The sequence below is a fragment of the Aethalodelphis obliquidens genome, unplaced genomic scaffold (genome assembly GCF_003676395.1).
Source record: "Aethalodelphis obliquidens isolate GAN/ISIS:26980383/991018 unplaced genomic scaffold, ASM367639v1 scaffold32, whole genome shotgun sequence".
NCBI classification, from domain to species: domain Eukaryota; kingdom Metazoa; phylum Chordata; class Mammalia; order Artiodactyla; family Delphinidae; genus Aethalodelphis; species Aethalodelphis obliquidens.
The window spans coordinates 6944199-6965569 of NW_020837976.1; the positions used below are offsets into that span (position 1 = coordinate 6944199).

The following is a 21371-nucleotide window of genomic DNA, read 5'->3' on the forward strand; positions in this document are numbered from 1 at the left end:
CAGGCAAAGCCAGAATGATTCCAACCTAGTGAAGCAGAGGGTAACTCATCAGTAGTCCTGACCAAAAAGGGCAGGAGATGGACATATAAAAGCTGGAGCAAAGAAGAAAATGCCAGGAATGGGTACCACCAAATCAGGCAACAAGAAGTCAGGTGGATAAACAACAAGGTCCTACTGTATAGTACAGGGAACTATATTCAATATCCTGTAATCAACCATAATGGAAAAGAACATGAAAAAGAATATTTTATAAAACTGATAAAAAGGATATATGTAAAACGGAATCACTTTGCAGTAGAGCAGAAATTAACATAACATTGTAAATCAACTATACTTCAATAAAATAAATTTAAAAAAATGTATTTGGAAACCCCCCCAAAAAAAGAAATCAGGCGGAGATTAAAAAGTTGAAGACTGGCAAGTATGGTGGGTACAGCTTTAGGCCTGGAAAAACCCCAAGAATTGGAATTTTTTTTAAACGTGGAGATGAAAGGTAAATAAAAAGCTGAATCTCAGTAAGCATTTCAGTGATTAGGAATCACTTAAAGGTGTCATCCATCCTGGGAGGATGACAACGGAAATGACTCAACATAAAGAAAACTGTGAATTCTAATTGAAATAAGAGCATCCCCAGCCAGCACGGAGGCCCGGAGATGTCAGAATAAGGTACCCCCCCGGCCTCAGGCAGAATTACCATAAACCACCCAAGACAGACGTTTTCCCCATGTTAAATGACTTTTAGGAAAGGAAGGTTTTCTATAATTTTCCCTAGTAACTCGTTGTTGTGTTTAATAATTTCACTGTTAAGGAGCAATTTCTCATACTGTATCTAACCCGTGATTCACCGGCTTTGAATTCACGTCCACATTCATTTCATCGGGTCGTGGATAGCTGCTTCCGTTCACCGCAAGACATCCTTACCCAAAGTACAGCCTGACTTCCGACTTTCACCCTCTAAACTAAATACAGTCTCTTTGATTTTTAAATACAGTTGGTTTGCTTTGGCAAAACTATCTTTCATTCTCTATGCCTCTTGCTTTTCATAAAACAGTGAGGCTAAATGTGAATATTACCGTATGAAAACAAGATGAAGCCCCATTTCTGTATCTCACAATGAGAGTGTGAAATGAAAGAGAAATATTAGCTTTGGGAGATGAGCTGTACCAACTTAGTATGTGAGCAGCCTGGCACTCAAGAGACAATATTAAAAAATATAACATATTCTCATATAAAATATAGCATTCATGCTGAATTTACTGACATTTAAGAATAGTATTTCATACAGTAATGGAAGAGGTGTAAAGACATACATGTTCCAAATATCACTGAACTAAAGGTACTACTGCAAAAACTAAATTTCAACCATCTCTGGTGCAAAACATTCCTAGAGGAAGAATTGTTGACACGTGGGAATTAATAAGCACAATGTAACAGCCATACATCTAACTCCTAAGTAAGGTCTCAGCTCAGTTGTGAATTAAGTAATCTTGATTGGCTCATATTACTTTATTAAAGTGTTGCTAGCACTAGCTTGCGTATATAATGAATTGCAATAGTAATGTTTTCTTCAATCCAATTCAAGTGGATGCTACTTACTAAGGCAAATAAAGCGTCATAAAAACCAACTCCTAAAATCCTTGTCAATGATATTTAGTATGGTAGGCCTAATGGTTGGTTCCTTTTGACACACATAATATGAGGTCTTATCAATATAAAAGCTGGCTCAGCCAGAAATCTACAAGCACAGATCTCTATGAGTTGGCACCTGGATAATTCACTCACACAGTGATCACCAATGGTCACTAATGACCTTGAGAATCTCTAAGGAAATGGTCAGAACAGAATAGAGAAAGGGTGTAAAAAATTTGTGAGGGCTAGAGTTTTCAGGAAAGGATATAAGCAGGGCTTGAATGGCAGCATGAAGAATTGGAAGGTTCAAGATCAAGAAAAATGGGCAAGACATTCCTGGCAGAAGGAGTCACGTGAACAAAACACAGCAGGGTGCCGGAGCATGATGGGCTCAGGTCTGTCACAGCGAGATGACCCATCTGGAACGACTGAAATACCTATTCCCTCTCAGCCTGTGATACTACATAATAGTTCAATACTGTCAAGATTTTATGCCTTTGCAACAAAATATTAGGCCAGAAATGTGTTTCTCTGAATTTAGAACTTTAAAGCCTTGTCAGCAGAATGAATGCCATTCTTGGTGTTCAAACCTGTTAAATAAGTTAATCTTATTTAAAGTTAAAGGGAAGGAGATCATCTCTTCTGCACTAAATCAGGAGGCCACAAAAATACTCATCATACATGTTATCTGTAGCCTCTTAGAAATACGAACGTTAAAAATTATCCTAAATTTATGTATACTTTATTTGGGCATGATTTTTCACTTAATTCCTCACCAAAACCTTTGAATATGAGGGAAAACAGAAAAATGCCAAGAACTGTAAAAATGAGATGCCAGAGGGTTATTGGCATAACTTAGTCAATGATCACATTAAATATTACATGGACCAGCAAAGATTCATCCAGTATACCTAGATCATCTGACCAACTTGAAGTTCTGTAGAAAGCAGTACAACAGATTTCTTCGTGACCGTGAGCATTGTGAATGATCTTGTGGAGTCGTTATTACCTGGAGACAAACTGTATGTGACCCTGTGCACTTTTAAGATTACAAACAAATTCAAATACAGATGTCAGTTGGCTTACCTCTCTGTCTAGTCCAGCTGCCACTGTGATAATGTCCCCAGTCTCGTTGTTGATTGTAAACATGTTGGGCGAAGGGCTGCTTGGTGCCTGGGACAGGATTCTGTACCTCAGCATCCCATTGAGGGCATTTGGATCGTCAGCATCAATTGCAGTGACCGTCATCACATATGTTCCTAGACACAGCAGACATGGACAATGAATGGTCACACTTCATGTCAGCGTCTCCCAAACGGAAGGTATATTTACCTTCTCCATCAATCTTCATTCCACTTTTTCAAAGCAACATGTAATCATTTCGACTTGATTAAAAACACTACTGATAAGAAGAGTACTCAATTCAAAAAATACTGGACATGGTTGTGATGCTTGAAAGGAAAATAATTTTTTTTTAAATTTACATCTATAAAGACTCAATGTTTCCATATACTTAGAAGACAAATTCACTGTATGATTCAAAGAAAGAACCCCTTTAGACCTTCACTGATACAAAATGCAAATAATAAGTAACATGGATGCCATCTGAAACTTCTTTTATGGCCACCAATGCCTTCCCTCTGCCGTATTTTTCCGTTATGCAGTAACATCTAAAATAACATGCTGGGCATGATTCTCCCCAATGCCTAAGTCACTTTGTGAAAGTAAGCCAGCTGCGTAAGGACACACACTCCATTTACTGAGGTCGTGAGGAATCATTCCATGCATGACTTTTTGGTACATTGAATATAGGGAGTTTTGCATTGTGGTTCATTATTTCCTAGGAGATTAAAAGAACACTGTAACAAACTCAGGGACTTCAATTTACTACATATTGTGGAAAGGAAGTCTACAAAGCACCAGGATCAAATAAATTCCAACTAGCTAGACACTCTGTGCAACTGAGAAGTAGAGAGAAAAGTAGTTACTATTAAAGATGGTTTGTTCTTTGTGATCTTTATAAGAACTGGATTATAAAATGTTCCATCTCCAGTCTACCATCTTTGTAAGTACCCTATGGTCAGTTCTAGTTTAGAGCCTTTACCATTGCTGTTCCCTCCACAGGGTACATTTTTTTGCCCCAGAATTAACGAAGGCTTGTTCACATAATTCAAATCTCTTTTCAGAGCTTGTCCCTCTAAACAAGACACGCTATTTGACGATATGCCAACTTTATTCTTTTTCCCAAAATTTTACTGCACATTTACTTGCTTGTTTGCCTTTTACATTTCTCCTCTACTAGATTTTAAGCTCCAACAGGGCACAACTAACTTGTCACTGCTGTATCCACAGTGCCAGAACACTGCCTGGCACACAGCATGTGCTCTATAAACATTTGTTGAATGAATGAATTGTTGAAACAAAAAAAAATATGTTTTGGAATCTTGAACCAAATACTGCTTACAATATTGCATCTTAGTCTAACTCAAGATTCATGACATTATCAAACCTTGCCTAGAAGGATGTTTTCAAACTTACACTGCAGGAAATCGACTCACGAAATGTCTTTATGTCTCCTGGTCACTGAGAGTCATTTATTTATGGGAGGGATTTATGGCAATTCATGGTCAGATGCGTAATAAATATATCTGTAATGGTTTATTTTTGACAAGTTTTATGAAACAATACTTTTGATACAATTAGAAATAATAGAGGAAAAAAGAGAATGAATGATTTTAAAAGACCGAAAACCTTCCCCAGGCAAAAAAGCACAACGTTTATTTATCCTTAGAATATATGTAAAAACCTTGTGTTTTAGTAAGGATATGTTTAACATTTTTTGATTTTTTTTTTCCTGTATTTTAAAATACTGACGAATGCGACTCTGAAATGTGACTCAGAGCCACAGATGGTTGAACTTCCGGCACAGGCCCTGTCTTCCCACCCAGCTGCCTGCACACCCCACTCTTCTGAGGATACAGACAAGTGTATTTGGACCAGGAAAAGTGCCAGTTTAAGGCATAGTTGGCTATATCTATAAATTGGCTTATGCAAATCCAGTATAGATGACGAAGGAAACGCATAGCGTAAGTTGAAATGTCGAGGCTTTCTTACATACAAAATATTAAACTATAATTAATTAAGTCTCTCTAAATACCCAGACATCTCAGGAAAGCTGGCAAAATGTTTCCTTTTACCATCTCTATCCCAACTGATTTCTTGTCCACAAGTTTTCCAAACTCAAGAGACCTTTCTGGCCTTGGTATTCCACTGTGACTGAAGTTTACAGGGTTTTCAGTACAGAAGTCTAAAATCTTGGTCAAATATCACTTCACAATGGCGAGAGGCTTTCTGGCAGCTGCTCTTTCTAGGCTAGGTCACTTTCCATGACACTAGTTTAAATGCAAGGGCTGCAGAAGACATTAGGGTCACCCTGCAAGTAAGTATCTTGTGTAGCTAGAGAACAGCAATCTCTCACCAAGCCCCCTCTCTGCTTTTGGTTTTGCCCCACTGCCTGGTCCTAGGAACGCCACGTGTTTTAAGACACTCCAGTTGTTTTAGGTGCTGCTACGACTAATAAGATAAAATCTACACTTTACAAACAGAAAGACCCTGGTCTTCCAGTGTTCACTTTCTAGCTGTATGGCCTTTATCAACCATAGCGGAATCAAAGGATTGTATAGATTTTACAGTCTAGAGTCAGATACTGTAGCATATATTTTTTCAAAAGTGGAAAAAGTTATTGTAGGCAGTAGAGGGGTATTTTTCTGTTTTCTCTCTTCCGTCTGTTTTTCCCTAAGTTACCTTCCTTTTTGCCTAAAAGCAGCATGAATGAAAGAAAACAACACAAAAGGCTCACGTGATTTCTCCTTATCCTGCTTATATACGTGTTGGATTACATTGCATTTCCTCAAGCAATCTCCAAATTATGATCTTTGAACTTACCAGGCTTTGATCCCTCAGGAACCGTCCCATTCCAAACCTGGTGTAAGAACTCGGGTCTGTTATCATTCATGTCAATAACATTGATGACAATGTCAATCGGGTTCTCCACTTGGTTTCCATTAATATCCACTGCATGCGCCCTCAACTGCAAGAGTAATTAGAAAACAAAACAATTTAACAGACTTAGGTCTCGAGTGAGAAGATAAAAGACAACATACCCATGCTACCAAAACAGCACAGATGGACTGAAAACCAAAAGCTATTCGTCCCATCAAAAAAAAAAAAAAAAAAAAAAAGGAATTCCCTGGTGGTCCAGTGGTTAGGGCTCCGAGCTTTCACTGGCGAGGGCACGGGTTTGATCCCTAGTTGGGGAACTAAGGTCCCACAAGCAGCGTGGTATGGCCAAAGGGGAAAAAAAAAGCTATTTGTCCCATCAAAATTTAAGTTAGCCAAACTCTATATAATTAGGGGAGATGGAGTAGCAAAAGGTCACCACTTGCATCTGCTAGGCACCCTGCTCAGAGCTCTAGGGATTTTACTTCGTTTAATATATATACAAAAGAGTGAGGTAGAAACAAATCCACATTTGAAGGTAAGGAAATTGAGCTTCAGAAAAGCTAAGTAACTTTACTCTGTTTATTGACAGAGCCCCTGTCCAAAGCCAGTTCTGTCCAGCTCCCAAATCCTTTTGCTAAGTCCGTACAAGAGTCAGGGTAATTAAAAATGTGGTATTGGCCTAGAACAGTCATAGAGAACAAGAGAAAAGGAGAGAATCTAGAAAGAATTAAGTGCGTACAAGGAATTTTGACTCTTTTTTAATTGTAAAAGTCACTCACTCATAAATATTAAAAGTACATAAGGCAGTTGTTACTCTCCCAAGGTTGAGTTCTCAGTATTATAGGTACTTTTCTAGAAATTTTATCTTTTTCTTCCTTTTTAAACAAATATAATCACTCAGCTACTCTTGGCAAAATATCTTCAAAATCTTTTCATGCGGAACATAGAAAACCATTTCAATCTTTTCAAAAGCTATGTACTGTTCACTGAATTGTTTCTTTAAAAGAGAATGCTTCTATGATTTTCCTGTTAAGTATGATGCTGCCTGCTGGTTTCTGTCGGATATGCTTTATCAACCTAAAGAATCATCAGCATATCCTTTTGTTATTTAGAGGTTAACACATGAAACAAGGTAAATTTCATTACACTGGCCTTTTCAACACCTACAGAAAGAATTCCTTTTTCCCTTGACTTATTTAATACATTGATGGTGTTAAATAATAATAATACTCTTATTACATTAAGAGATTCTTAATAATGAACTATCCTGGCCATTGTATAATTAATTCTATTTTGTTACGGATATTGCTCATTTATGTGCAAGTACTGAGAATCTGGAGATCAAGAATTCACCCCGAAATTGACCTGAAAATATTTATTTCCTGAGTTTTAACCACAGAAGTTCAGATAGTGAGAATTCGTACAGAAGAGATATTTAGAATTTTTGATATTGATATTATTTGTATTCATAAATTAGAAACTAGTCTAATTAAGGACTGGTCTATTGTGTGCTGCCTTTATTAAGTTTTCTTATAAATGTGATGTTTTTGTGAAAGGCTTGCAAGGTTTACTTCTTTCTTTATGTTTTAGAACAATATAAAAAGCATTAGAATTACATGTTCCTTAAGGATTTTAGAAGAATTGGTTTATAGAACAATCAAGGCCTTTGGGAGGAGGGAGTTGAGCGATACTTTGGATTTAAAACATTTTTAGTTTTTTATATGCTTATTTGCCTGTTTATATCTACGGGAGTCTTGCTCTACCACATATCAATATTTTAATAATTTTCAAAACTTCAATAATCTTAAAAGTTTGTACAAGTGCAAAAAATTCAACAAATATATTAATGAGAAAAGTAAGAGTCTAAAAACAAACACATGCACAGGTGGAGTAAAAAGTATGGAATGACATGCTAAATCAATGGGAATACTAATTCAATGTATGGTGTTGGGATAATTGCGCTGGCCGTAAAGGAAAAGCAAAGTGGATCTATATCCCTTTCTTCTTTTACTAAACTAAACTCCACAGAGGTTGAACATTTAGAGGCAAAAATAAATAAATAAATAAAACAGATAAAATGGAGGAGATTAGCATCTTGGAGAGGGAAAAACCTTTATAAACATCTCTGGAAAGCCAGAATGCCTGATAAAATTAAAACAACAACAACAAACATCACCATGTAAAAACTATAAGTTATAATAAGGTAAAAACTATAAACAAAGTTTAAAAATGAACAACAAAAGGGGAAATATATGACAAATCATGTATTAACAACGCTAGGAGATAAAAGGTTCTTAAGAGTACAGAAAAAGATAAACAACCCCCTGCCCAAATTCAACATAAGACAGGAGTAAGGATATCATGATATTCAACATATGCAACTTAAAAACGTCAAGATAATTCTTTTACCAATAGTACTGGCAATAAATAAATAATGCCTGGAATTGATAATGGAGTGGAAAGTATCTACTATATAGTGGGAAGGTAGTGCAACACAATACAACTATTCTAGAGAACAATTTCACTATATTTATCAAAATAATTCCAATTTTAGGAAATTTTTCCAAGGATATAATGCGAAAATGTACAGAGAGATGTTCATTGTCACATTATTTATACAGTAGTTGTAAAATACAACTGAAAGAACTAAATTACCCAAATATCTACCAGTAGGTAATTACTTAAAATTACTTTAGAGCAATCAAAAATGATGATATAAATAAACAGTGATTTACTGACATGGAAAGATGCTAAATCTTATGATTGCTAAGTGACAAAAGCTGGTTTCAGAGAATGATCCCAATTTCAAAACAATACATTTATGAATCTATGCACAGAGAAATATCTTACAGAATATCACCAAAGTTAGGGGAAAAAAAAAAAAAAAGAAAATGGTTAGTTTTATGTACTGGGATTTCAAATTCTTTTCACTTTCTTATTAATACTGTATTATTTGAAAAATTTCATTTCTGTATTATTTGAAGTTTTTACAATGTGCCAATATTCTTTTCTAAGAGAAAATGATACTTTCATTAAAAGTTTTAGTAATTCCTATAGAAACTGGAGAAGTAATAAAGATCAACTTAGGTTTCTATATTAAATGCATGAAAAAATTGTTGAAATCTTGTTCCAGAAAAATGTGCAAGCATGGCTAGAAAAAAACGAAAGAAAAATGCTTTCTGGAATTAAGACTTTAATATTAGGTAATTCTTGAGTTTTAAAATACTCATTACAATATTATTTTTAAATCAGTTTCAAACAAATACGTATATTAAAAAATATGAACATATAACTATATACAAAAGCTGTTATAACTTAATAGGAAAATGAATAAAATAGAAAAATAACACAAAAATTAGCATAAGAAATATAACTAGATAATATACCTAAGAAAAGATTGTTCAGACTGGCAGATTGATGAAACCAAGTATTGGCAGGGTTATGTGGAAAAGGGAAATCTTAATTCCCAATAGGCAGACCAAAATGGCACATCTTTCTGGAGTTAATATGACCAACAAATAACAAAACAAAAATGTGCTATCCATTTACTACGACTCTAATGGTAATAATAATACCAGCAGGAACAGATAAAATGACAAACATAAATGTATATTAATAAGAAACTGCTATTAAAATGACAGTTTATGTATTCAATGAATACTATACAGCCATTAAAAATGTTGTGGTCTTTATATAATTTATATGAAACAGTATTGACCCCTTTCATGTAAATTTGTTCTTATAAATTCTTAGCCACGTATCTGAAGGCAAGTATCAGCATGTAAACAGTAATATGATTTTAAGCAGTTTTAGTATTTTCTTTGGCATTGTTTGTTTTTTACCACGAGCATTCATCAATTTTATGAAAACTGTAAGTTATAGTAAGGTAAAAACTATAAACAAATAAATAAAATAAACAATAAGTAAACTTATTAAAAATAAACTGAAAAGGCTACAAGTACATTTCTGGTGTTAGAATCAGGATCAAAGCTTTAAGACTGACGTGAGAGGCAAATGTTAAACCCTGCACATATTTGGAAGAGTATTAATACAGAGAATTATCAGCTGGCTGAAATCTTACATGAAACCGGGCTATGAGCTCGCGATCCAGAGGCTTGGTCACTGACAGCTGACCTGAGATGGGGTTGATAATGAAGATACCAGTTGGAGGCTGGTCGGCTCCCGGCCCAGTTACGCTGTACCGCAGAGAGAGGTTTTTATCTCTATCGGACCTGATCTGAGGGTCAAGAAGACAATCACATTAAACAAGGGACTAAATAAGCTCATTATCAGAGACAGGGCATGCCACACCTCACGGTCTCTTCCAGTTACAAACGTATACCATCTCTTCCCAGAAAACCCTTGAAACTCTGCCTGTCCTGCCCCTTTTCCTTGCTGCTGGGTGATGGGCTTCAAAACGAGATGTCACCTATCACCAGAAGGACTGGGGGCAATGTTAACATCTAAAAGAACACACACTAGGAGTAGTGCAAAAGTCAAAATTAAGGAGCATCAGTTTTTAAACAGAATCAAAGTCTCTCCTGGGAATCTGGAGTTTAGAATATTTACCCCTGTAACAGGTGTCCAATTTAATGAAGATAGAAATTGTTTACTTTTTGCACGAGTTAGGATAAGAAATAATTGTCTCACCATAGTGTGAAAGAGCCTCACATGGGAACTCTAAGATTATGGTTGAGCCTGGAAGTGAGATTCCTGTACTTGCATCGTGCTGATGTTTTTCACTGCGACCAAAGCTTCCCATGTTATTTTAAGGTGGCACCTAATACCCCGAAGTCTTTATTAATAACAAAGCAAGCAAGAAATGATTTTATAATATATCTCTATTACTCTTAAAAATTACACCCATTATAGGCTCACTGCCTTCTCCTCCAAATACAGCAATTCCTGGAAAAATAAGTTTACAGATGAGTGGTCATAGGAACAGGTTATAAAAAGGGAGGAAGGAGAACAGTACAGAGAAAGGGCCAGCTGAGCAATACTGTTTGGAGGTGATGATACAGGATATTTGTGTATTAGGTAGATATCTTTAATCCAGTAACAGAATCCAGTTTTTGTTTTGTTTTGTTTTTTTAGCTAAGGCAAAATTCTTTTCTCATTCTCCATTAAAGTAGGAACACAGAAAACACCTCGATTGGGGGGCTACGTCTTTCATTGTTAAACTGAATTATAATGCTCATTACCATAGACTATACAACACAAATAAATGACTTATTAAAAAATACAGCTTTCTGTATGTATCTGTTGGAATGTTAAATTAATCCTATACAGAAACATTTACTTTCTACTAGATGGGAATACAATGACTTTGTCTTATTTTCTTTTTGTAATAAATAAAAGGTTGCTCATTTTACTAAACGTGCAGAGATATCCGTCATTTTGTTCTCTGGATCCGATGGTATGCATTTAGAGTAAATGGAGAAAAATCTCACTCTTCAGCTCTGAAAGCCTATGTTTTTGCACAGCCCCAGGGAGTCTGTTAATGGTATCAGAGGTCATTTTTTATTTCTTTAGAAAACTCTCAAACGCACTTGGTACTGGCATTTTTAGCAATGATTGCCCCTTTATTTTTTCTTTGGCCCAAAAGCTATTTGTAGAGGGCAAAGATCATCACGGGGAGTGCAGATTTCAGACAGGGAAGCTAAGGTGTGTGGGAAAGGGTACGGTGTGGGTGTGAAGCATGTTGGAGCTAAGGCGTATGTATTCAGACACTGAACAAACTTTATCATCCATGAAATATAGGACTGACCCACAGAGTGCTCTATCTATAAATAATCTGAGGTAATGAAAAAAGGGAGAAGAGACTGTTTATAACACTACAGACATTTCATCACTACAAAACAAAATATGTTTTAGTACATACATGTTGTAAACTCTACCTTGTGAAAAAAGAGACAAAAGCACTTCTAACATACACTTGACACATGCCATGGAGATCAATGAAATTGTGCCACCCTACCCTGACAAGTTCTTGAGGAAAAGGCCCTCTGGAGTTTTCTGGCAAGTTGATTGGAGGGATAACCCAGTCTCTCTTCTGCCTTTGTAGGTAGCCATTGTGCTTAGTCAATTGTCTTGGGAATACTATTTCTTCAATTTCTCGTGATTCCTTTGCATTAAAATACAAGAAGACATTCCTGAGTACTAGGAAAACATTTTCTGAAAGTACATCAATATCAATGGATACCTGTAAGCGTAGGAATCACAGTTTATTATGAACAAGAAAACAGGTCTGGAGGCCCTCTCCTCGTCCCCCTATTAAAATAATAGAAAACACCGTAAAATTGTGGGTGACAGTGTTCACTGAAAAATTGAATTCCAAAAAATTTATTATGTGGCACAGCTGTGTAAACTATTTGCGGTTTCTATAAGCCATCTTAGATAGCAGTTAATACTGAGCAAAGTTTAATAGTGCCCTTTTATACACTTCTCATTAGTTTAAACCATAGTTCAGGTAATGTGCTACTGTGTACGTTAAATTTAGATCTTGATGTGCTAAAATATAATTTGGATTTCAAAAGGAGTTTAATACATACTGCTAAGGAACGTCTCACATATTTATGACCCTATTAAACCCCACAGAATTAATGCTGTACTTATTCTAAACCTATGTCAGTCGTGATGGATGCTGGAGATGACCCACTTTGCACATGGGGTATTAATCTCTGCTGGGTGTCAACATTTTCTTCTGTTTCTCCCTATGTCTGTAGACATTTCAGCCATTAGCCCTTGCTGCTTCAATGCAAAGATCCAAGCTAGTTTGCTGGAACACAGCGAATCATCAACAACAACCAAAGCATCTTTTCACTCAGTTACCAGTTCCTTACTTTATAGTACCCAAATGACATGATTTCCCCTAACAGTTAATAGATTAACAAATTACATGTCACATAATGAAAGTCCAACATGGGTATAAGAGAAAAAATATCTTTTTCTCTAAATTTATTCATATTTGATTATGGCTGTGTATATCACATTTACAATGAAATACCAGAAAAGAATGTGTGTATTCTTATCTCTCACAGTACAATAAATATACAAAATGTAAAAGTCATAAAATCATGGACTTGAGATTATATTAATCAACTCAAAGGACTAGAATATTCAGAACTAATAATGTTATCATAACTTTACTGAAGAAGTTAACGTTTCTATTTAAAATTCTTAAAATAGTGCCTTACACAAAATAAGTGCTCAATAAATATTGAACTGAATTGAACTTTACTCTGTTAGAAATGTATCTTATTTATTTTATCTTGGCTTATAGCAGCTTCCACCAGAGGGAGTATATTATTCCTAAAAGTCATGTCGGTAGTATAAATAATTCATACTCCCCAATTTAATTATTAAGAGACAAGACAAAAACCCAGTACTCCTTGACAGAAATTCTTTCCTTCTACTACTATAAATCTGTATTTCCCATCTAATAAATTTGGCTGGTGACATCTTACAAACAATTGTTTATTTTGTGGTTAAATTTAACACCTTATCAAGTTTCTAAGAAATTTAAAACAAACAACTACTTCTAATTTAAATTAAGTTATAAATCTCAAAGTATAAACAAACCTTTCAAATACAGTTTAGGATTGCTGATACTATATTTTGTCTAAGCATCTTATAAGGTTAAAAACAGCAAAATACTATTGTAGCAAATGAAGCTGATACAAAGTCAAATATTGGCCACCCATTAATGTGATGCAAAGTATGTATTTAGTTCAAACTGCACATTTCTGATCTGCAAACATAACTCCATCCAAAGCCATACTTGGATACTCTACCTTCACTGAATCCTCAGATAAGGTTGGTTTGAGGCTCAATTTTACTGCCACTTGCCACTTTTCCTGAGTCTCTTTGTCTTGAGCATATATCAGGAACTTTGAGTGCTCAGAGGAGAGGGGAAAGCTTCTCACGGCATACACCATGCCATCTGCATCCACCTTAAAATCTGCTGGTTCGCTGCTTTCATACTGTACTTTTCTTTTCCCGTTGCAGTTGCTAAACTTCACTGCAGAAGATAATAAATACGTAAGACTAATTATACCACAAAGGCAAAAAAAACTATTCATCTAATGCTATATCCTGATTAGGTTAAAAATAAAACGTAGCATCATGAAACACAAAAATTTTATTTTATTTTATTTTTTGCGGTACGCGGGCCTCTCACTGTTGTGGCCTCTCCCGTTGCGGAGCACAGGCTCCGGACGTGCAGGCTCAGCGGCCATGGCTCACAGGCCCAGCCGCTCCACGGCATGTGGGATCTTCCCGGACCGGGGCACGAACCCGCGTCCCCTGCATCAGCAGGCGGACTCTCAACCACTGCGCCACCAGGGAAGCCCCCAAAATTTTATTTTTACATTATTAAATTTTCATTAAAATTTTTTTTAAAAGTTACACCACTCCATTTACAGTTATTCCAAATATTAGCTATATTCCCCATGTTGTACAGGACATCCCTATAGTCTATGTTACACTCAATCATTTGTGACTCCCACCCTCACCCCTGTATTGCCCCTCCCCGCTTCCCCCCACTGGTAACCACTAGTTTGTTCTCTAGATTTGTGAGTCTGCTTCTTTGTTGTTTCATTCACTAGTCTGTGGTATTTTTTAGATCCCACATATAAGTGATATCATACAGTATTTGTCTTTCTCTGTCTGACTTATTTCACTTAGCATAGTCCCCTCCAAGTCCACCCATGTTGCTGCAAGTGGTAAAACTTCATTCTTTTTTATGGCTGAGTAGTATTCCATTGTGTGTGTGTGTGTGTGTGTGTGTGTGTGTGTGTGTGTGTGTGTGTATACCACATCTTTAGCCATTCATATGATGATGAACACTTAGGGTGTTGGGCTGTGAAAGAAAATGAATTAACATCTGTTGAATGCTAGGCACTGAACAAGACACTTAAGGTTATTTACTTTAACCTTAAGAATAACCACCCAAAGTAGGAATCATTTTATCTGTTCTACAGATGCGGAAGAAAATTCAGAAAGCCACCAATTCTCCAAGCTTTTGACTGTTAGTGGTTGTTTGCCTTATAGGAGCACAAAGGGATCTTCACGTCTTAAACCTTTAACAGACAACAAAAGTAAAGTAAAAGAGGCTTGATAGATGCTTGGGAAGAGAGTAATGCCACATTTAGATCTCTGAAAGTACCAAAGTAACTAGCATATTAAAAAGGAGTTCTTCATTTGGAGCATAGCTTGAATGTCCCACAGAGGGGAGGAGCTGAGCCCCTCACAGGCTAATGAGAGTGTGTGGCAAATGAGAAAAATTCACACTCACTGTTACTGCCACTGACTTCGGCTAATTTGGTACTCAGCTTACCTATTTGGATTCAGGTGTCAGAAAGATGCAGGCTAGGAAAGATACAGGCCTTTGAAAAAACGTATTAGCAAAGAAGGAAAAAATATGCCTTTTCCTACAAAGGGTCACTGCACATCCTATGAATGAGAAGTGGGTGATCCCAGAGAGTTTGACATCGGAGAAAACACGTGGGAGGAAATTGCATAATGGTTAGTTACTTAAAATTGTTTCGCTTTTCTAATACCCCTGCCCCCATTGGTTTAATATTTCTGTTATTAAATTGTTCTGGGTTTTTAAAACAACTGGTAATTTTCATTTGCTTTAATATTAAAATAAGCAGCATTTGGGACATTACTCAGTTTTAGAGAAAGGTCTTGTATTACATAATTCCCTTTGTACATTCAACCAGTGGAATCAATACCTCAACTCAAGGTCCATTGCCAAATGAAAAAGTTCTCCTTAGTGAAGTATCAATCCTGATTTCATCCCGTGGTTGTGATTTAATGCACAAAATATGCCTGGTTCACATGCTTAATCAATAATTACCAGGTTTTACTGTTTTCAAGTCATGCAAATTAAAAAGCTTATTAATTTCAATGAGTGTTATGGACTGAATTCTGTTCCCCAAAATTCACAGGCTGAAGCCCTAATTCCCAGTACCTTAGAATATAAGTATATTTGGAAATACGGTTTTTAAAGAGGTAATTAAGGTAAATGAGCTCATATGGCTGGGCCCTCATCCAATATGACTGGTGTCTTATAAGAAGAGGAAATTTGGACATAGATGCACATATACGTAGAGGAAAGACCATTGTGCGCACAGAGGAAAAGATGGCCATCTGCAAGCCAAAGAGAAAGGTCTCAAGAAAACCCAAACTGGCTGGCCCCTTGATCTCAGACTTCCAGCCTCCAGAACTGTGAGAAAATAAATTTCTGTCATTGAAACCACCCACTCTGTAGTCTACTAAATGGACAATACACGAATTCCATTTGTTAACCATTGGTCAGCGTTTATTGTGTGTTGTTTTGTTCATTTATGACTTAGATGCACCATGAATATTTTCTCAAAATTGACCAGATTCACTTCTGCCCTAGCACCAAGCGCTGAAACTTACTTAGGAGAAAGTTTTTACAGAAACATAGAAATTAATAGAAAAAGTGGAAAACCGCTATGTTATAGAATCTCAGTTACAGCACTAATACATATTTATAATTTATATAATATATTTATTTACCAGTTACGGACTTTCAAAACGGTTTTCAGGAGGACTATGGCAAAATATGTTTACCAGAAAACCTGGTTAAAAATAAAAAGGAGAGTGGACAGAAGCCACTTGAAAGGGAGAATGAGATATTCAAGGGACATGGTAAAATTAAGATTAGATTTAAATTTCCACTTTGAGATGAGGAAGGCAAACATCATAGTTATATGACTTGTGAGGAGAAATACATAGTTCACTGGAACCACGCTGTTTCTGTTATTAACATATTTTCCTAATGGATAGTAGGTAAAGAATTCTGAGTAATATAATACGATTTTCAACATTTATTTTCCAAAATATGAAGCAGTTTGATCATTTTTTAATGTATAGGTTTTTAAGAAAAGGTGATGATACGTTTACTTTAAATTAAAATGCATCCTTAGCAGTGAAACTATTCTGTATGATACTGTGATGGCAGATACGTGACAGGACGCGTTTGTCAAAACTCATGGACTGAGCAACACAAAGGGTGAATCCTAAAGTAAAATTAAGGACTTTACAGTAATGTATCATTATTGGTTGTAACAAATGTGCCACATTAATGCGAGACGTTAACAATAGGGAAAACTATGGGGTGGGGTGGATATGGAACTCTTCACTTGGTGCTCGATTTTTCTGTAAACTTAGAATTGTTCTAAAAAATAAAGTCGATTCATAATTAAAAAATACTTCCTTTAGGGGAACTAGCTATATTATTAGATATTTAAAAGGAGTAGATAGTTGTCAATATCCTGTCTCTCCCAAACGTGAGTTCCAGTGAATTGCCCCAACGTGGTATTAGCTGGAGCTGGATAATATAACTGAATCAATAACTTTACATAAACACCCTATGTATGGAGATACTGAAGGTAGTTTCATGAAAGTCATAATATTTTACCAGACATGTAATAAAGCTGAAATTCTGTTATTTGAAAAACAATCGAACTCAACTTGAAATATTTTTTTTCTGACGATCTTCTTTACATTAAGACGTTAATTTTGCTTAAGTGCTCAAATAACTTAGAGTAGAAGCTGTAGAATTTCAAAACATAGGAGAAAAGGAAATAAATTGCCTTAGACAACTGAAAAAGCAAACTTGATCCACTGGATCATTCAAATTTAAAACAACTCTACACACAATTAAATGTTTGTGCCTAAAAACATCATCATATTAAACAAGAAATTTATTATTAGTCATTGCATAGTTTACATATAATATATAGTTACTGTGTTCTAGCCTACATAAAACTTTGTTAACATGATTAATATGAAATTAAACACCAGTGAAATAATTATTTTAAAGTACTTTTGACTCTTAAAGCCATACCTCAAATTAACGTTGACCATAAAACCATAATATCCTTATAAAATATTAATGGCAAACCACGGATCTTATATATTAAATGTATTAGCAGTTAATAGCACTACATAAACCACAGAAATGAAAATGTGCAAATACACACATACAGTTTATAATTTTTGCCTGAGTGAAACATCACCCATATTTAGAAACAATTACAAGAGAACACTGTAAAATAGTTTTGTGCCTAAATATATCTTTGGCTATTTTATTGTATTTTTTTCCCACATTAATTGCTATTTCTGAAGGCATATTGGGAAAACAGAAATAGTTTCACAGTGTTAACAGACATTCTCCTTCTATGGGGACAGGGCAATATTTATTAAGGAGTTAGCTAGCTATCTATTAGTGAAGAAGTGATAGGGAGGAAGGTAGAGAAGAACTGTCTCAACATTAAGGATTTCATGGTGTTTTTACTTACAGATTCCAATGGAGAAAGGTTACCAAGTGCAGGTTTGTTCATAAATCTGCTTAGATATTCTTCGCTTACTCTAGGCCCTTTCTGAGTTTCAATTTGAGGAACAATTTTTCCTAGAACCATTTAGGGTCCACCAATCCTTTTCACACATGCACAGTAGGATACACTAGAGACAGTTTGGAAATTTCCATATGGACCTTGGTGGAAAAAGTCATTCCATTTTCTTTATAGCATATAATTATGATAAGAAAAATGAAATACAGAGTTTTGGGAAACATACTGACTATTAAATACACATAAAACTTCCATACAAAAAAATTTTTTTAAATCTTTAATAAGAAATTTGAGCTTATTTGCATGAAATTCCTTTTTAATAACAAGTTTTGTGACAGAGACATCAAATGCTTGATAATTACCACCAAGGCAAACTTTATTCACAAAAGTTGGTGGTAGCAAATGGGTAGCACAGAGTTCATCACTTTTTCTCCAATTGACAGAAAGTTCTTTCTCGTCATGAACCATGAGGGATATACTGATTAAATTTCCTGGTCCTTCTTTTTCTTAATTGACAAATACAATGTTGAAATTCCTTGTGGAAATGCAAAAGTTTTCATATTTTTTCATCCTAAGTATTTTAAAATAATGATAAAACTTGACTTCAAGCATATATAGGTATTGCTCTAACAGTCAATAATTCTTCCTTAGGATTTAAAATGTAACACCAACTAAATATCACAAATGAATCATTTTTATCCTTTTTCCAAAGCTGAACTTTGCTTCAAATCCATAAGCTTGGTGAGTATGTGTACTATTATTTACATGGCCTTTGCGATTTTCAATTAAGTTCATTCAGGTGCTCCAAAATGTCAGTTAAATAGGTTATTTTTTTCAAACAAATAACTCTCCTTCAACAAATCTGCAGTGAACAACATTCAAACACACTCACAATCCATTTTTCTATTAGCTAATAAACTCTTGCAAAAAAAGTGTCCTTTGGACAGCTTGGGCACTTTGGTATATATCAGCAAATATGGTTTTCTAATCCCTGATCTTTGCATAAAGCTGTTGCCATTTATTTTCATAATATCAATTTATGTGGTTTTAAGATTTATGAGCAAACCTTTATATACAAGAGTTTCTAGGTGAGTAAAACTAACAGAATCATGGGGCTCTCAGATTAAATTCCTGATGTTTATATCTTCATACCATTTATAGCCATTATACCTTCACGCCATTATGGCCAAAGCATCAGCCTCATGTAATATTTGCTTAAAATCTTGCTTTAAAGTGTTCATTTGGGTCTTTGAATGTATGATTTACAAAAGTTTGTCCTCCTTTTTTTTTCAAAATGAATAATGCTCTTTAAGGATTCTAACGACTGCTATTAACCAACATATTTATTAATTCCTTAAAGTCATCAACATGCAATGATCACTCTTTTGATCTAATCATCTTTTTGATTAGTGCTGTCACTATGATGTGTGACATGCCAACAGTACCTCTCCTGAGTGTATTATTCAAAAGTGGCTCCTTTTCGATTTCTTCTACTTCCTTGGTTTCCAGTATAGCACTGATGATACATATATAGGCTGGTAAACTAAGAAATTCTGCCTTTGTGTGAGGCATTTTGGCCTCACACATTAAGTGGAAAATCCCATAAATGGCTTTTAGAACTTGATCATGTAGTGCTATACTCAATCTCATAAAGGAATTTCCTTACTTTCTGCTTAAGAGAATCCCAAATTTCTTCTGCCTAAATTGGTTGTTTTGGGGTACAGTGAGCACACAATTAGTCCTGCATGTAGCTTCACTTTTGCTTCAAATAAAACCTTTAGACCAGGTGTGAGAATAATTATAAGGACTCATGAATTCCAATTTGAGGGAAAACATTTGAAGGGGTTTTTGTAACTGAAGTCTTTTCATTTTCCACTGGGTTGGGAAAGTAAACATACTTTAAAATGAAATCTAAAGACAAAAGAGACTGCAGGCATGTATAGCTTCAGAAAATCTATGTGTAAATAATATATAATATACATATAATATATAAATAGTAAAGTATAAGTAATATTATCCTGTAATATACTAATGAATATTATAAATATTACAACTATAAAATAAATATATTTCAGGTCTTCTGCATTGTTAAAACATTTAAATATAAGGCACATGAAAAGCTTGGAAAATTAAACGTACTGTAATCTAAATTGGAATACTGAATATTAATTTTCACTTAATTTAATAATTGAAAGTCTTAAAAATGTACAAAATATAATCATTATTTACAGTTCTGGATAATCAAAAAATATTTTGAAAGCAATCCATTTCTGCAACTTACAGTCCCGTTTAGTAATTTAGTAAATTTTATGTCCAGAAAACCAATCAATTTAATTCTAAGGAATTTGTTTCCAAAAACCTATATAAATTTAACATAATAGAGCCATTTTAATTTTAAAAAACACACAAAAATTAACTATTGGTTTCCATCGAGAAAAGATTTTGACTGTTAACTTTAAAATCCAACAGGAATAAAGGAAAAAAAGCAAAAGAAGAAAGTGGAAAAAAGAAAAAGAAGGAGGGAAGAAGAAATAAACAACTGAGAAATCTAACCAAGTTAATAATTCTCTGGTACCTGACAAAAACATAAAAGTTATATATACCTTCTCTTTTACAATTAAAAGGAGAAAAGTATGAGCAAAAGATGCAAGCAAATTAAATTGAAAGAATAATAAAAGTAACATTTGCATAAAATTTTCACTTAGGATAAACACGCTGATATGAAAACAATGATCAGGTGACTGGGGGGCTTCAGTGGGAAAGGGGACATTTTGGTGCTCACTCCATGTGCGGTGAGTACTTGGCCAATGAAAAGATCTGGGGACATGCTATGTGGAGACTTGGGTCTATGCAAGTCTTAGCAAAAGAGAAAAATAATAAAAACTTTCAGGAAGTTTTTACAGAAAGCAATGAAAGAGCATTCAAATGTAATTTTCACTATTGTGAGTTAATTTACTGACCTGTTTTATAATAAAAATGCCTTCACATTTTTAACACTATAAAAAAGTTCAACCATGAGTATCTACAGCACACTTATATCCCATTCTTGGCAATCTGGTTGGGAAACACTGATCTATTTTGCCATACTGCTGAAATATTAACGCTTCAGTTGGCATTGAGAATGATGACCAATAATTTCAGTTTTTCTCCTCTTTCTAAACATTCATAAAGATGACACTTCTCATCTCCTTGGCCTTCATTCAGCATGACCATGTGGATTACTTTGGCCAATAAAATCTGGGGATTGAAGTCACACATATCGCTTCCCAGCAGCAGCATTTAAAAGTTGATACCCTCTACAGCCAGACAAAACTATAATTCAAAAACATACACGTACCCCTATGTCCACAG

The 21371-nt window shown here is 35.0% G+C and overlaps 1 protein-coding gene across 1 annotated transcript in view; it reads right to left on the reverse strand.

The window, feature by feature from the left end:
• The window catches only part of CDH2 (cadherin 2), a 215592-nt gene that overhangs the window by 47913 nt on the left and 146308 nt on the right, over positions 1 to 21371 (reverse strand). Inside the window, exons 3-7 of the mRNA XM_027127659.1 lie at positions 13425 to 13651; positions 11609 to 11755; positions 9713 to 9868; positions 5575 to 5719; positions 2716 to 2888 (exon numbers count right to left, since the gene is read on the reverse strand). Of these exons, the coding sequence (XP_026983460.1) occupies positions 2716 to 2888; positions 5575 to 5719; positions 9713 to 9868; positions 11609 to 11755; positions 13425 to 13651 (848 nt within the window). The remainder of the gene's footprint in view (positions 1 to 2715; positions 2889 to 5574; positions 5720 to 9712; positions 9869 to 11608; positions 11756 to 13424; positions 13652 to 21371) is intronic.